This window comes from Lissotriton helveticus, chromosome 1_1 (assembly GCF_964261635.1).
Source record: "Lissotriton helveticus chromosome 1_1, aLisHel1.1, whole genome shotgun sequence".
Taxonomy (NCBI): domain Eukaryota; kingdom Metazoa; phylum Chordata; class Amphibia; order Caudata; family Salamandridae; genus Lissotriton; species Lissotriton helveticus.
The window spans coordinates 48204435-48222660 of NC_136057.1; the positions used below are offsets into that span (position 1 = coordinate 48204435).

The 18226-nt window shown below is 43.1% G+C and overlaps 1 protein-coding gene across 1 annotated transcript in view; it reads left to right on the forward strand.

The window, feature by feature from the left end:
• Nucleotides 1-14236, forward strand: part of LOC144758026 (uncharacterized) — a 65491-nt gene extending 51255 nt beyond the window's left edge. Inside the window, exon 3 of the mRNA XM_078646407.1 lies at nt 13065-14236. Coding sequence (XP_078502533.1) covers nt 13065-14236 — 1172 coding nt within the window. The remainder of the gene's footprint in view (nt 1-13064) is intronic.
• Nucleotides 14237-18226: the final 3990 nt, after the last annotated feature.

The window sequence follows — 18226 nt, forward strand, 5'->3', positions numbered from 1 at the left end:
TCCAGTCAGGAGTCAGTGTTTTGGTCACTGGGGTTGTCCAAGTGGAAGTTGAGGTCTCCGAGTAGGATGTAATCGGTGGATGGTAGAGCCTGGGGAGGGATGAGGTCTTCGATGGCATCACTGAAGGGTGGGGGCTGGGGGTCTTGTAGACTAGGACGCCATATAGTGTGGTGTTGGGGTTGCTCTGGATCTGGAAGGTGAGGTGTTCCATGGTAGTCGTTGAGTCATTCGAGTAAGTGGTCAGTTGGTGGTTGTTCTTGCGGATGATGGCTTTGCCTTCTCCTGGTCGGTCGACGCTGTATTTGCGGGTGATTTTGTAGCCACTGGGGATCGCGGTGGTATCACTGATTTTAAGTCCAACTTCTTGCGCCTTCTTGGTGGGCATTATCAATCTAGTATGATTGTGAGGTATACCCCCCTTACCCTAAATAGAGCACTGAGAAATGTAAAGAAATTCTTTATTTTTAATCTTGCATGGAAATGGTGGCTTTTTTTAACATGTGTTCCAGAGAGTGTCAGTAGTGGGAAAGTGTGCAGATTCGACATCAGTAAGCATCCTATGTGCCCGTGTAATTTCTCATCTTTATTCAGGCCCTTGACTTCCTTGATACCCAACTCTGTATTATATCTTAAATCGATTCTTTTCAATTACTTCTCTTGATCACTTCCTCTGATATAAGGCCAAAGAAACCGAGCGCGTCTACAATGCTATCATGGCATTTTACAAAATCTCCAGACATTGGTGAATTTAAGTCTGCCTGTTTGATGCCTCTCCTGTGCTCCATCACTTGCCAATGAGGAACATCCAGTTGGCCACATATTGTTTTCTGTGTGTGCATTCTTTCACGTATATATACACCTAAATCTTTGCTACAGGTTAGGAATTGATTGCTTTTCCTTCCTGTTCTGCAGAATAACCTCCTTTATTTTGACACCAGATTTGCAAGCCATACATTTCCCTAATTTTTTGAAACCTTTTAGGTTAGATGGACCCTTTCTCTCATTGGACTATCTGTATAGCTATGGGCTTGTTTGTCCTTTAAGGATAGGGCTTAACGATACTTGGAGGGATGTGAGGTAATATTGTGTCTAATCACCTGATCAGCTTTTAATATTTTCCTTTTTTTTTTTTTTTTTTTTTTTAAAGTTTTATTGTTTTATTGCAAGGAAATACAGCAGGGCGTTATACTAAGCAACATAGACAGAAAAAGACCATGTAAATAAAAAGGCAAAATATTTCAAGAAAAAAAAGCAAGTTATATGGCAAAGTTTTGGCAGAAAACAAAATTAGAATAACAACTGTAGAGTACATAGATTTAAATTAAATCCAATCAGCAATTGGTGCCCAAATTGTTTCTCCCATGGTTCTTTTTTTAACCCCCTTGAGCTTGTAAATAGCCGATTCCATATTAAACATAAATAATAATTTTTCCTTCCACATAAAAAACGTAGGGGGATCCTGGCTAATCCATTCTTTGGTGATACAAGATCTAATTGCAGCCATACACAGAAAAAGAAAATAAGAGATTGGTCTAGGCCAAGTTACAGTATGATCTATACCTAGCAGTACTAATTCATTAGTTATCTTTATGTTACATTTCAGAATAGTAAATAAAAAAAATTCAATTTCTTGAAACAATAATGATAACTTAGGACAAAAGAAAAACATATGTAATTCATCAGCTGCATACAGTCCGCATCGGCTACAGTTCGTACCTGCTATCGTACTCCATTTAACTACTTTTTTGGGAGTATAATAAAGGTTGTGGATACACATGAAGTGTTGGGATTTCATCATCCCGGTTATGAGACATTCTGCAGCCATTCTAATTGACAGTAAGACATCAACATTTGCTATACCTAGACTATTGGACCATTTAGTCTGGCATTGGCCTAGATCATCACCAAATTCCTGCATTAAACTTAAATATATAGGACCAATTCGAGGTTTCCTTTGTAAAAGCTCTAATAAAGAATTTATCGGTGGCATAAGAGGATGGCCCTGTAGAAAACTGCAAAGTTGTAAGTATTTAAAGAAATCATTTCTACCCAAGGAAAAATTGGTTATTAATTCCTGAAACGAGATCATTTGCCCATTACAAAATAAGTCCCCCAAGTGCTTTATTCCTTTCTGCTGCCACCTGTGCATAATTAAATCAAAGAAAACTTCTGGGAATAACTCAGATGATATAAGAGGAGTATAGAAATTTAATTTCGCTAGTTTAATATGTTTTCGAATTTTCTGCCAGATTCCAAAAGCAGATTTCAAAGTCTTATATTTAGTTTTTTTATAGTAACTGGGTTCTACTATTCTCAAGAAGCTGCCCTTGACTTTCTCACCCAAAAGCAATTGATAAATTGATGGGGTCTGGCATTCCGCAAGTTCAATTCTTTCACCCAAAATGAGGGGACCAATATATTGTAAAACAGCAGAAAAGTAATAAAACAGAAAATACGGTACATTCCAACCGCCACATTCCTTACTAAGAATCATTTTTTTAGCTGCTTTTCTATGGCGTTTATAGCCCCAAAGGAAACGAAATGTGGTTCTTTCTAAAGTTTTAAGAGAATGTAATGAGAAATCCAGAGGAATTGTGCGAAATAAATATAGAACCTTCGGTAGGACCAGCATTTTTAAAATGTTAGAACGGCCGAAGAGGGACAATCGCAGATGATCAAGACGCTGTAATAGGGTGTTAATTTGAGCAATAATAGGGTTTAGGTTACGCTCTGGAATTTTTTCTATAGGAAGCGAGATTTTAATACCTAAATAAGTGACTTCAGAAGAAGTGGGAATATTAGCAGGTAAGTTTTCTCCAGTGCACAAAACTTGGGTCTTATCTAGATTGAGTCTGTAGCCCGAAAAGTATCCAAATTGTTTGGCAATTTGATCAATAATGGGTATAGCTGTTTGAACATCTGTAGTAGAAATCACGATGTCATCGGCGTAAGCAAGGACTCGGTAATTAGTGTTGGCTAAATGTATGGGTTTAATATTCGATTCAAAAAAAAAACGATTAATCAAGGGATCAATATAAAAAGCAAAAAGTAAAGGAGAACAGGGACATCCTTGACGTGTACCTCTAGAAATTAATAAGGGTGAAGATAATTGTCCATTAATACGAATATATGCTTTAGGGGTAATATATAAAGTTTGCAAGGCTTTAACAATCCCCTGACCTAGTCCCTTCTTAAGCAAAATTTCCCAAAGATAATCCCAAGCAACCCGGTCAAAAGCTTTTTCAGCATCTAAAAATACTAATCCAATATTAGACCGAGTTGCTTGGGACCAATCCAAGAAAGAAATCACCCGTCGAATATGATCAGCGGTATCTCTAGCTGGGATAAACCCATGCTGGTATTTAGAGACTAAAGGGGAAATAATATTGGAAAGTCTACCTGCTAGGATTTTAGAAAAGATTTTACTGTCAGAGTTTATAAGTGAAATGGGGCGAAAAGAAGAAGGCGATAAAGGAGGTTTACCTTTTTTAAGGAACACCGTGATGATGGAATCATGCCACGATTGTGGGGAGTTACCTTGCTGTGCATTTAAACATAGCTCTAATAATTCTGTTTTTAATGCATTCCTGAAGTGTTTGTAAAATTCTAGCGGAATGGCGTCGGGTCCTGCAGCTTTTCCTGAGGCTAGGGACATTAAAGAGAGTTCTATCTCCTCCCAAGTAAATGGCAAATCAAGTTTCTCCTTCTCTTCAATAGAAAGAATAGTATTCAATACTGGATTAACAAATCGATTAATCTGGTCTGAGCACTCAGGACGAGCTTCATCCGTATACAACTGAGAATAAAAATCTCTAAAAACTCCCAGAATGTCTTCAGCTCTGCTGACTGTTATCCCTAAATGATTATCTATTTTATTGATACAAGCATAAGCTGCCTTCTGCCTTGCCCTCTTTGCCAAAATTTTGCCTGAATTTTCACCCACTTCGTATAGTTCTGTCCTATATACAGAGATCTGTTGAGCAAGTTTCGTAGCATGTCGTTGATAAATAGTATTTTTTAGAGTTACTAATTTCTTTGTAGTATTTTCCGTAGGTAACCCTTGCTTACATAGTTGCATAAGTTTAATTTCTAAAACTCTAAGATTTTTAAGTTCAGAAGTTACCTGGTTTCGTGTCTCTTTTTGTTTACTCAAAGAATAACTGAGTGTTTCACCCCGAACCCCACATTTAAAAGTATCCCAAACTATTTCTGATGATGTAGTATCTTTATTGTTAAGAAAAAATTCTGGGATCCAAACGTTCATACGCTCAACATAGCCTGGGTCGCAGAGTAATTTACGGTCAAAGGACCATGCGCGTATAGTATTAACCATATTTAGGGCAAGCTTAATTATTAGAGGATTGTGGTCTGAGATGACTTTTGGGAGAACCTCAAATTCAATTTGTGCTGGATCATCGTATAGTCCCTTATAAACAAAAAAGTAGTCTAATCTAAAAAATCTTTGATGCGGTGCAGAAAAAAAAGTATACCCAAATATGTTTCCTCGCTTCTCATGCCCTACATCAATTAATCTATACTCTTCGATGATCCCTTTAAGTGCTAAAAATACCTTCTTCTTCCTCCCCTTGTACGAAGCCCTACTATTAATGTCAAAATTTTCTTCCAGATGCAGATTAAAGTCTCCACAAAAGATAATATTGGGTGACCATTGTGCCAGCTCTATATTTAAAAAATCCAATGCACCCGAATCGTCCAATATAGCTCCATACAAGGAGCATATAGTAACTAACAAACCTCCAACTTTAAGTTCTGCAATTACCCACCGTCCAGTTGGGTCCTCTTTAACTCTTTTAACTTCGCCTATTTCACGTCTCTTAAGTATTGCAACCCCACGTGTATTGGAGCCTTGGCGAGTGCATCCTACCACTTCCAACCCAAGATCTTTTAGGGTCCCTCTATTGGGCCAGGCAATATGGGTCTCTTGAATGCAAACTACATCCACCCGCATAGTTGATAACATCTGGGCAAATATCCCTCTTTTTCTTTTATCATTTAAACCACATATGTTAATGGAATATATTAATAATTTAGCCATTATAAAGTGTATTTGAGTAAACTAAGCTGAGCATACACAAATAAGCATCCCCTGCCAAAATTCGATATCTGCCAAAACTAAGCCTTGCACAAAAGTCACCTAGACATTCCAACTGTATAACCTTGCACCCCAAAAAAAACAAATCTTCCCACCCTCCCACCCCGTTGTTCCCCCCCACCCCTCCCTTCCCACACCACCCCCCCACCAGAAGCGTAAGGGCTAGTGCCCTCATTGATGGAATGTGAGTATCAGCTGTGAGCCCCCCCCGGATCTGACCCTCCTAGAAAAAAAATAGCCAAAGAAAATGCAGTAAAGAGAGAAAAAACGAAAGAAGCAACTAAGCCCAATACTGCTAAGAGGATCTACCTATTCGGGGTAGCTAGATCATAACCAATTGAACATAGCTTGTTCCTGTAGAATTTTACTACATAGTCTCTAGGTATTGTTGGGCTTTCATCTCTGATACAAAAAATATAGTTCTTCCTTTATGCACAACTTTGAGTTTAGCAGGATTAAGTAAGAAGGTTTGACCCCCCTTAGCTTGCATTGGCGCCATCAACTGTTTTAATCTCCAACGTTGTTGGACAGTTGCAGCACAAAAATCTGGTCTCACAAAAAATTCATGCCCCAAACCTTTTCTGGGTTTCGAAGGTCTTGCCAAGTCATACAGAATCTCACGGAGAAGATAATTCTGCACACAGATGAGGATAGCTCGTGGATATTTGTTCCTGCCTTCCTGATCAGTCTTTTGGTTGAATGGGAACCGGTGAGCTCTTATAATCTCCTTATCCCAGTCCCATCCAGTGAGATCCTGAAAGGCATCCGCAAACAAGTCTATTACAAAACGTCGAATGTCTTTCCCTTCAGATTTTTCTCCAATTCCCAGGACACGCAGGTTATTACGTCAAGCGCGATTCTCTAAGTCAGTTAACTTCCAATCCACGTCTTGCCTGGTGCTATCCAAATCTTTGATTGAATTCTTATGTAGCGTTAGCTCGTCTTCTACTGCTGAAATACGCGTCTCCGTCTCTTGCACTCTTGCATTAGTATCCGTGCTAGACTTGGCCAGACGCCGTTCTACATTTTGAAGTTTTCGAACTGCTCCCTGAGTCCGAAGACCTTCCGCCTTGGTTTCTTCTCTATGAGTTAATATCATGCGATACATCGAGGCCTGTAGCTTGTATATAGATTTTAAGGTAACCTCCTCAGACTCTTCTAGTAGCTCAGGAGTCTCAGAGTTTTCGTCGTCAGCTTCATTGTTATTAGCACCGGCCCCGTCCCATTGAGGTTGGTCCATAACTGTTGTTGTATTCTCCTTGGTTTTTCCCTCAAAGACCTTGCGGACTGTGTTTGAAGCTCCTTCATTGGTTAGAAAGTCAGGGCCTAAGATATCTTCCTCTGTGACTTGATTACATTCCTCCGCCCAATCTTTGAACTGAGAATGTTCTTCGCTGAGGAGTTCCTCCACCATATCGCCTTCCGAAGCAACAGATAGATCAGACATAGAGAAGAATTGACCCCCAGACTCTACCGATTCTGCGTCATGTTGTTGTTGCGAGTCATTTGGTCTAGGTGAGACTCTAACTCCCTCTACCGCAAGACAAAGCTCTGAAACAGCATCATCGTTGTTTCCTTCCCCCCTTACACCATCTTCATTGCCATTTAAGTTAGCTCCAGCTGAACCAGTGTCATTTTTGGAAAGTTGGTTCAAATTGGATTTATCAGGGTTAGAGCGTCCAGTATCCCTTGCTGGGGTCGCTTCAATTGTAGAGCTTTTATTAAGGGTAGTCGTAAGAGTAGATGTAGGTTTTTTCTTGAATAGGTCAGGTATTATGGGCTCTTTTAAAACCCCATTACGAGGTTCCAGATCTATTGCTGTGGTGCTGTTTGCAGCATTTGCAGAGCTTGCAGAACTTGAAGCATTTGTAGGATTGGCTAAATTAGAGGCGTTCTTTTTTGTAGCTCTGCCTTTGGGAGCCATGTTGAATATTTTTATACAAAAGGAATCTTTTTCTCAAAGCTCTCTAGAAAGTACAGCTTTTATCTAGGCTTTGCTAACTGCAAAAACTGCCAAAGGAAAGTACTTTTGCTAGGTGCAGCTGGTTCCGCAGTACACACAATGTAACAAGTTCAAAAAAAGATGATGCGTTCCTCACTCACCGAAAATTAAGCATACAGCAGAAGGAAGAAAGTTGCTACATTTTATGAGCAGCTACAGCCAAAGTTGCTTGAGCTAGTCACGTCTGTACGGTAACCAAAGCACCTTCAAATCCTCCTTAAAAGTAGTATTGGCAACAAGTAGCCTTGAAATATCCACAATTGTCCGCGGTGCAACAGTGTAGCAACCGGCGTCCCTAGTTGTTGCCTCCAAACACTCCACACCAGCTCCGCAGCGGTTCTGCAGTTCGATCCACCCGGTCCCACAGCTGACTCTGATCTCCGGGCGCCGTGGCTGAGAACGCCGCGGGCGCTCGAAAAACGCTCAGGCTCCCCACCAGCCGGCAGGGAAGGCGGTCAGCGCAATCCGGTAACCGGGACCGGCGTAGCGTGCAGGAGAGTCAGCCGAACCTTCTTCTTTCTCCTCGGCGCCGCGGAAGAAAGCCTCTCAGCTCCACGAATCCAGTCGCCAGCAGAGAAACGCCTCTCTCACGCCAGGACAGGACAGACCTCCAGGGGGAACACGCGCAGCTCCTCACACGGCTGCAGTAGCGGCCGCCATCTTGCTTCGCGAGCTTTTAATATTTTCCAATGTTTAGAATTTGTCTTGCTGCTGTGTACCTCGTATTGTTTGTAGTGATGAACCTTACGGTAATATCAGGTCTCTCCTTTGGTGTCTCTAATTTGAAAGTAGTTTATTCATGTTCTGGGTGCTCGCTTGGCTGCTGGCCGCATACTTTTTTCTTCCTTCTCATACACTTATTGGCTATCACAGTTTCTACGGGTCAGTAGCATTTCACCATAGGGGGTACTTTCTATCAGTTTCTGTGGATGCACGCTATTCACAGTGCCCTGCTTTTTCCTTTTTAGGTAGGCTTGTGACCATGTGTGCTTCTCTAGCTCAGTATGGATAGCCGGATCATTTATAGATTTATTTCTTATCTAATGAGTGAATTTTAGGTTGAGATCAGTTTTTGTCTCTGGATTAATCTTTTAGACATTTCCCTACTTCCGTCCCACAGCAGGGAAAGGTCATCTATATCCCCGATCCAAATCAGCGCATGTTTTGTCATGTTTTCATTTTGTGATGTCCAGACCACCTGTTATGTGCCCGGGCTAGGTCCATGTAGTAAAGTGGCTCATTTCATATATTGTCCTATTTTTTACAGTAACATTTCTTCTGTGACCTTTTGCACATATTTGCATGCACGGCAATGTTGGATTAGTTTCTCTGAGACTTCTTTGTTTACACATCTAGCTTCGCAAAACATTATCACGATGCCTCGAACACTAAGTATAAGGCCTCTTGACGCACTATGTTCAAATGTCGTATCTTCAACCACAGGGTGACAGGGCTATCTACATATCTAGAACATAGACTAATTTATACGTACATCACAAAGATGGTTTCTATTATAAATAATGAGCATCCCAATAGATTAGTAGAAGAGGCGCTACAGCTGACACCCAGAGTCCGTGCAGGCTGAGACTTCACTATGCAGCGGGCTGGCATCTCCGTGAGGGGGAGTTCAGTGCATTCTTCCCTGTCAGGTAATGGGGTGGAATCGTCCCTTAGTGGGGATTCTTGGCTTCCCACCCTCACACACTCTAGATGCACGCAGAGTAGGGAGTGCATAGTAGGCGTACGCCTGATTACTGCCTTGTTTATATGCCTGCATATATACACTGTTTTAGCACCATGGTAGAACTATATCCACTATTTACGTGCTTGTAATCACTGTCAGCTGCTTCGGTCTACTGATTATTGCAGCTTATGTATTCTATACAAGAATAACGTTGGTTCAATAAATATACTGAAAACGTCCCCCTGTGTATTCTCTGTATATTTCTCTGAGAGCAAGTAAGCTTGAGTGACTGAGAGAAAGGTTCTGTACTGTTTCCAAGATCCCTGAGGGGTCAGGGTTGTCACGTTCAGAGGTTGCCAGAAACCATTGGCTTCCTGGTAAGGTTAGGGAGGCTTATGGTGGCACTGTGAGCTAGCTGGTCTCTAGGCCAACTCATCCTGCGGAGGTGCCCGGAGCCAGTCTAGGCACCTCATCCAAAGTTTATGTTGTCCAACAAACGTGCAGGTCTTACGGATTAGTGGGAACTACACGACACACCTGTTCCTTCCACCCGACCACAAATACATTTGCATAGCTGGGAGAGCAGGTGCCCATTGCTGTTCCTGAGATTTGTCTGTAATATCTATCTTTAAATATGAAAATATTGTTATTTAGGCAAAAGTCATGGTCATAAGCATCCATGTATAGTCATATAGAGATATTGGTCTATTGCAAAAAGCGTGTTTGTATGCTCTTAGTCCTTGCGTGTGTTGTGTACATAATTAGTAGGATCACATCCTAGGTAATTGTCAAATATGATTGTCTCCTGTGTATATCTTTTGTAGAAAATTCTCTCTTTCTATACAATATGATGGGAGGCTCTCCACAAGAATCAGCAATAAATGGTTTTAGTTTGTTGCTCTGTTTTCCAGTAAGCTATTGTTGGAGGGCACTATACGCCACCCGTGTTCTTGCATACATTTGTTAGAAGGTAAAAGCATGGTACAGTAGAGGGTAGTGTTTTACACAAATGAAAATGTTGCCATTCCCATTTCACAACAATCCGTATTTAATAATTATTGAAAAGCCTTTTGTTCATAATTGCAAACCATCATTAAAACCACATTCTTATCGGATGACATTGGTACTTATGTTGTCATTACGTAATGTGCTAATGGCCTCCCTTTGTCCATTACTCAAGTTGGATCTGATTCTTCCCTTCTTGCCTTGACTGGTGAACAATTTATTTGAACAAGTCTTTGGCGACCAAGTCACTAAAGACATCCAGATTATCATGAGGCAAGAAGGAGTTATATGTAGCTTGCTTTTTGAAGCAAGTTAGGCTTCCCTGATCTATCTGTGCCTCATTTCCAAGTAACGCTTCCCGCTCTTTCGTTGCACATATATTTCCTTCATCCAGACCAGCCAATGTCATGAAGTATCAGCGTCTCTTGAACACAAGTCATGTTTTCTGTATTGGGCCCCCTATTCTCATGTTCATTGGCTTGGGTCGGATTTTATGTTGATATCTTTGAAACGGAAATATGTCAATTCTACATGAACTGTAATCTAAGTCCCTACTGGGGCAGAAATATAAGCCAAGGTTCTGGATATTTAGTTCATCCATTGTCAGTTAATGTTGTTATGATTTAATAATCATATCTCGCCTTGCTCTATCACCTTTCTCTTCCTATGGGGTGAGTTATCTTTTTGTCTTCCATTTGCTATTTCCTGTCTTTCTCTTCCTCTGTTTGTGCCTCTTGCTTTTGTTTTTCCTTTTTGTATGATATTCCATTGTTCGTCCTTGTCTCAGTAACCCGTACTCAGCGAAAAAAGTGGCAAGTTGGTTTCTTCCTAGGTAGTTGCTAGCAGAGTCGTCTAAGTCACCTTCTTAGCTTGATTCCTCTGTCAGAAGTTCATGTTGTCTTTGTGTCAATGGAATTTTGACTGCTCTCCTTACTTATTCGTATCATCTGACAAAGTTTAAGACTCTTCCAGTACAGTAGTCTTGCTTTTCCTTTTAAAAGGTCCTCTTTTGTAGCTATTACCTCTTTCTTATCACTTGTTCATCATTCTCGTTGTCCTTAAGTTCAGCTCTTAGTTTCAAGTGCAACAAATGCGAGGTTGGAAAACTCCACCAGACTGCAGACTTAGAACTGTAACAAAAAAAAACAAGTTAGCAGGCCTTTCCATCTATGAACTCATGATCTGGAACAACATCCCTGTATCAGGACCGCCCCGACATTGCTCCCGTTTAGGAAAGAGTTGAGGACTCCCTTCTTTAAAAATAATTTATGCTCATCTTTGGCCCTAGCTTTAGGCTAGGTTTGCAGTATAGAAATAACATATAGATACGTACATAAAGAAGCTGGCCTAGCCTACACTAACGTTTGAATACTTTTGAAAAAACTCTTGTGAAAATGTTCATGGGAGAGTTGAGAATGGTTATCCCACCAGAGCACCCCTGGCATCCAGTTAAGATGTTAATGTTGTCTTATCAAGAGTAACAAGTCCACCTTTTAAGCCGCTACATCACTGCAAGCCTTAATTTAGATAGTTGTCTACCTAGTAGCAGTCACTTCCTCAAACAGTTAGCAAACTACACGCCCCATCAGTAGATGAACAGTTCCTGCAAGTTTACAAAGACAAAGTTAAATATGCACCCAGAGTTAAACATGCACTCATGCTCTGCATTATCAGAATTGAAAATGTATGAAAAATAAGACGTTTTTTTACCAGCACAATTTGGCAAATGATTTTCTACTCGTGCGGAGACTAGTGGTGGGCGGAATTTGTGTAGTTTTACAAATGTTACACAAAACTCAGCAAATAAAATCTCTGTGAGCACACAGAAATCTGCGAACACGCAGAGTTGCTTCTTCTGCCCGTTCACAATGCTTTTTTCCTGTTCGCGAATGCTGATTGCGTGCTTGCGAACACACATTTTGAAAGCGTGAACAAGCAAAAAATACCACGAAGCAGCGGATCGCGGAAGTTTTGGCAATTCCACGTTCTACACGGAACGCGAAATTACCCAAATTCCACAAATTCCGCAAGCGGAACTGAATTTCCCGCCCAGGCCTAGCGGAGGCACCACAGAGAAATACCACAGGCTGAGTCCACGTGTGATAAAGATGCACCCATGGCTTTTCTACCCAACATAGCCGTAGTAGATATTTGTAAAGCAGAAACATGTGGTTCTCTGCATCCTTTCATAAAATATTTCTCTGGTGACATCAATGCAAGGAAGAAGCCCAGAAGTGCTTAATTGTTCTAAGCATATTAGTAACTCAATTAGCAATTCTTTCCTATCAATCAATCAGCTGTTTATAGAGCGTGCTACTCACCCGCAAGGGTCTCAAGGCGCTGGGGGGAGGAGCAGATCCGGGTCAGTCAAAAAGCCAGGTCTTGAGGTCCTTCCTGAACATGTGGAGGGTTGGGGAGCGTCTGATATTGACCGGGAGCTCATTCCAGGATTTGGCTGCGATGTAGGAGAAGGCTCTCCCGCCGGTTCTGTTTCTTCGGATGCGGGGACCTCTGCCAGGGCGAGGTCAGTGGAGCAGAGGTTCCTCTTGGGTACGTGGACATCATACTCAGTCGTTGAGGTATGTGGGTCCGATGTTGTTGAGGGATTTGTAGGCGTGGGTGAGGAGTTTGAAGGTGATCCTCTTCTCGCAGGGGAGCCAGTGGAGGGCTCGTAGGTGTTGGGTCATATGTTGTGGCGTGGAGTCCCTAGAAAGAGCCTGGCTGCGGCGTTCTGGACCTTACCGATTCTTTTAAGTTATTGCGCAACCTGTGATGTGCCACAGCTGCTGCAAATGGAAAATGTTACTCTCTTGCAAATACTGTCAGTTTGTCATGTTGCAGGCTCACATGCATTGCCCACTTGCTGTATGGTTGGAAAGTGTATAGGTTGCTCAGATTAAGCAGTTTATTTTTTTTATTTTACACATATAAGCAGTCGTACTCCGATGGAGAAAACAACACAATGATTTTAATTGGAGTCTGCGCGCTGATGCATTATGCCTTTCTGGTATAGTATTACGAGTTGTTCTCCAGATGAAAACTCAATCTTTAAATTATTTTCTTTTAGTAGTCAGAACCCAACCCATGAGAGGTCACCATATGGGAACCGTAGAACTACAAGCAACGAATGATTGTTTACAGGTAGTAACATTTTCCTTCCTTCCTAGATATTACTGTCCACCTTTCTCATATTATAACCGTGCATTTCTTTCAAGAAATATTTCCCATGTATAATTCTCAGTGTTCATTTCATTCTGCAGCACAGCAGTCGCAGACAGAAAGTATGAATGGGAAAGAGAAACTTAAAGCTTCTGGAGGAAGGAAGAATTTTGCTTATAAAATGAATGAAAGAAACCACCAAGGAATACAGAGGAGGGAGAATTTTAACAATAAAAGACTACTTGCAAGGCAGAAAAGAATAAGCACCAGCCTAAGAGCTTATGCCTGTGCTGAGTGTAAGAAGGCATTTACTGGAAAGACGCGTCTTTTACTGCATGAACAAACACACACAGATCGGTATCCCTACACTGAGCATGAAATGAGGTTTGCTGATAAGGCAACACATGAAAAAACTCACAAAGGAGAGAGGCCCTTTCACTGCAATGTCTGTGAGAAAAGTTTTACTCAGGAGGGAAATCTTCTAAAACATCAAAGAATACACACAGGAGAGAGACCTTATCACTGCACTCTGTGTTCCAAGAGTTTTTCTCGGAAGTGGACCCTTGTACGTCATCAAAGCGTACACACAGGAGAGAGGCCTTATCACTGCACTGTGTGTTCCAAGGGCTTTACTCTTAAGGCAAGCCTTGTACTACATCAAAGAACTCACACAGGAGAAAGGCCTTATCACTGCACAGTGTGTTCCAAGAGCTTTGCTCATCAGACAAACCTTGTGCTGCATCAAAGAACTCACACAGGAGAGCGGCCTTATCAATGCACTGTGTGTTCCAAGAGGTTTTCTCGAAAGGCGACCCTTGTACAACATCAAAGCGTACACACAGGAGAGAGGCCTTATCACTGCACTGTGTGTTCCAAGGGCTTTACTCTTAAGGCAGCCCTTGTACGCCATCAAAGCATACACACAGGAGAGGGGCCTTATCACTGCACTGTGTGTTCCAAGGGCTTTACTCTTAAGGCAAGCCTTGTACTACATCAAAGAACTCACACAGGAGAGAGGCCTTATCACTGCACAGTGTGTTCCAAGTGCTTTGCTCATCAGACAAACCTTGTGCTGCATCAAAGAACTCACACAGGAGAGAGGCCTTATCACTGCACTGTGTGTTCCAAGAGGTTTTCTCGGAAGGCGACCCTTGTACGGCATCAAAGCGTACACACGGACCAGAGGCTTCATCACTGCACTGTGTGTCGCAAGGGCTTTAATCTTAAGGCAAGCCTTGTACGCCATCAAAGAACACACAGGCGACGGCCGTGACGCCGCACGGGATATGGAAACTGCTGTAAACAAAAGGTGGTGCTCAGCAACCTCAAGTAACACATACAATATGGAAGCCTTCTCCAAGCACTGCCAAAAAACCTTCATTTAAAAAAAGAAACCTGATCTTTTACATCATCTAAGAATCTACAGCTGAAGTTAAACCTCCCATGACATCTAACAATCCTTCCGGGCTGAGATCCTCCCTTTCCTCTGAATGTCAGAAGAGCTTTGAGTTAAAGGACGAACTCTAACGTTCGCAACGTCTCCAAACAGAATGTAGGTTCTTCAACGTCACTAACGTCACTTCACCAAGCAACAAACTTCACAGAGGCTGATTCACTGCGAATTAAACCTGTCAGACTCCCATGAAATGTGTGCAGTGTTGAGGACATGTTACCAAGAGTGGATCATAAACTATCCTGATAGACATAACTTCTAGTATTCAACAAAAAATTATTGAAAGACCTGAGCACATGGGAAAAAGAAACTAGGAGAAGAAATAGGAATCAAAAACCACTTGAGGACAAAAAATATAAACTCCTTTCATCACTAAAGCAGGAACATCTACTCCCTGTCAGTATCTTCAGACCGGCTGTGTAAATATTCTGTACAACCCATCCAGGCTGAGAGATCAAAAGAGGATTCATGGCTGTCCAGATTCTAACAACTTACAAAGGAGGCACCAACCATGTAATTCTGCAGTTTCAACTGCCGAGACTGTTACACAATTCATATTGTTTTGAGATGGTTTAATCTGGTGAGAATTATTATTTTTTGATAGTCAATGTTATTATCATTTTGAAAAACAAACAAAAAGACAGCATACATCATACACAGTAAAGCCAATTCCACCTCCAACAGACAGTAAACAACTCCACTGTTAGGGCAGGAGTATTTATGCAAGCCACCCAAGCTGGAAAGCATGGGACAGCCAAAGCTGGCAATTTAAAACAGTAGGTTCAGCCATTTGCTCCAAACCTAATGGAACCTTGCGGGAGAACCATGTGTCTCAAAGAGGGGTTACTCCTGGGCCGCGCACCAATCCACTCTCCGAGTATGAGTTCAAAAAGGGGGGAGCCCTCAAAACTCATGGACCTGGGTCAATATGTAAGTACAGAAAGGGAGTGGTCCGAGTTCAATTAGAAGTAGTTTAGCAATTATTTTGTATTAGTGTATATACAAGAAACACCACATTTTATAGTTCACCTTAAATACGGTTGACGTAATAAGAGTAGGGTATGCAGTATTAAGAAATCAATTGTATTTATTCCACATACAAGTTTGCTTGTTGGTTTTTCTAACTGCATATATTTACTTCAAGGTCAACTGTATTCCATCAATGTAATTATAAAATCATTGCATTGTAGGTGCTCTCAGTGCAAAGAGAAAGGGAAGTGAAGGGTTTGTGAGGGACAGGGTAAAGGTGGTGTGACAATGTTGCATCACATTTAAATCATAACGCCTTTACAATTAAAGTAATAACAAAGTTCCCAAAATACATCACACAATCTTTCTTTTTTTCTATGGTGTGTAGAATTTAGGCGTAGTCTACGTTTCGACCTACATTCAAGAGCCCATCCACCACATAGACCACTAATACCAGTTAATGCTATGTTTTCCAGGCTCTCTCTCCTGTCCTGATGAAGACCCCAACATGAGGGATAATTAACCCTTTCATGCTTACGGGGTCGAAACGTAGACTACGCCTAAATTCTACACACCATAGAAAAAAAGAAAGATTGAATCTTACCTATGTGTGATGTATTTTGGGAACATTGTTATTACTTTAATTGTAAAGGTGTTATGATTTAAATGTGACGCTGTTTTTTGTTTAAGCTGCTGAAGCGGCTACCTGCCTGGACCTGGTGCGATTGGATTCCTTCCTCTTCCCACACCTCGCGGCACCCGCTGCGCGGGTCCCGCTTCGCTTAGTGGGAGGTCCTTCTGCACGGCTGACTGAAAGAATTGCTGGAGGCAATCCGAGGGAGTGCTGCATGAGCAAGCAGGGCTGCGAGTGACCAGCGGGCCCTGGACTACGAATCCCAGGAGTACCCGCCAGACCTCATCATCGGCACCTGGGCCACTCTCCCTGTCTGCTCCGCCCCTGAAATCTTCAAAAACTCTTCGCCCCTGGACATCACTTGGGACGCTGTTTTTTGTTTAAGCTGCTGAAGCGGCTACCTGCCTGGACCTGGTGCGATTGGATTCCTTCCTCTTCCCACACCTTGCGGCACCCGCTGCGCGGGTCCCGCTTCGCTTAGTGGGAGGTCCTTCTGCACGGCTGACTGAAAGAATTGCTGGAGGCAATCCGAGGGAGTGCTGCAAGAGCAAGCAGGGCTGCGAGTGACCAGCGGGCCCTGGACTACGAATCCCAGGAGCACCCGCCAGCCCTCATCATCGGCACCTGGGCCACTCTCCCTTCCTGCTCCGCCCCTGAAATCTTCAAAAACTCTTCGCCCCTGGACATCACTTGGGACGCTGTTTTTTGTTTAAGCTGCTGAAGCGGCTACCTGCCTGGACCTGGTGCGATTGGATTCCTTCCTCTTCCCACACCTCGCGGCACCCGCTGCGCGGGTCCCGCTTCGCTTAGTGGGAGGTCCTTCTGCACGGCTGACTGAAAGAATTGCTGGAGGCAATCTGAGGGAGTGCTGCAAGAGCAAGCAGGGCTGCGAGTGACCAGCGGGCCCTGGACTACGAATCCCCGGAGCACCCGCCAGCCCTCATCATCGGCACCTGGGCCACTCTCCCTGCCTGCTCCGCCCCTGAAATCTTCAAAAACTCTTCGCCCCTGGACATCACTTGGGACGCTGTTTTTTGTTTAAGCTGCTAAGCTGCTGAAGCGGCTACCTTCCTGGACCTGGTGCGATTGGATTCCTTCCTCTTCCCACACCTCGCGGCACCTGCTGCGCGGGTCCCGCTTCACTTAGTGGGAGGTCCTTCTGCACGGCTGACTGAAAGAATTGCTGGAGGCAATCCGAGGGAGTGCTGCAAGAGCAAGCAGGGCTGCGAGTGACCAGCGGGCCCTGGACTACGAATCCCAGGAGCACCCGCCAGCCCTCATCATCGGCACCTGGGCCACTCTCCCTGCCTGCTCCGCCCCCTAACTTCACTCAATCCCTATATCTGCAAGACCGCACTCTCGCTGCGCGAGAGCGCACCCGGGAGAAGCCCGGGACAAGGGCGGGGCCGTCTGTGGCCGTCTGTGGCCGTCTGTGGCCGTCCGTGGTCAGCCACGGTTGGGTTGGCCCACCCCCCTTGGTCCTTGGTCACGGTTCTCTTCTTCCTTCGTCCCATATGTTACTAGGTATAGTGGGTTGGTGATCTATTTACTCTTTTTAGTCTTTCAGTGTTGTTATTTTTACCTTGCTATACCTGTTGTATTTACTAATTGTTGTACAGCCTGATCCACTTAAAACATGCCCCTACGCTCGGGAAAAGACCGCTCTGTTACCCTGCAGACATCCAAAGGGCCTTTCTCTGGTCCTTTGGATGCTTTTATTACCAAGGCTACGGGAATTCTGGAGAAAGAGATAGCCTTTGTAGAGAAAAGGCTATCAATAGACCTCATTAGTGGGAAACGTTGGTCTTTGGGGCCTATTGCTTCTGTAACCAGTCCATTACCCCCACCTTTACCTTCCACAAGTTCTAATGTTTATCCTGTTTTAGTGGATGTTCACCGCGAAGCTGAAGGTCCCTCTTTGCTGCATTGTAGTATCGACTCTGATAATGTCGACACATTAGGGAGTGGGGTGGAAGGTAGTGTGCTGTCAAATAGCCCTTCCCTATTATTTCGTCCTCTGAAGAGGAATCCCCGTATAGTAATCTCCCTGGCAAAAGGAAGCGAAATAAGAGACGACAGAGAGGGGGTGTGTCAAAAATACCAAAAACGGCTTGTCAATCCCTGCCAACTAACAACCATGATATAATTAATAGCTCCCAACACCCCCGCCTTCCAGTGATCATGTTACTTTTCCCATTGCTCCATCA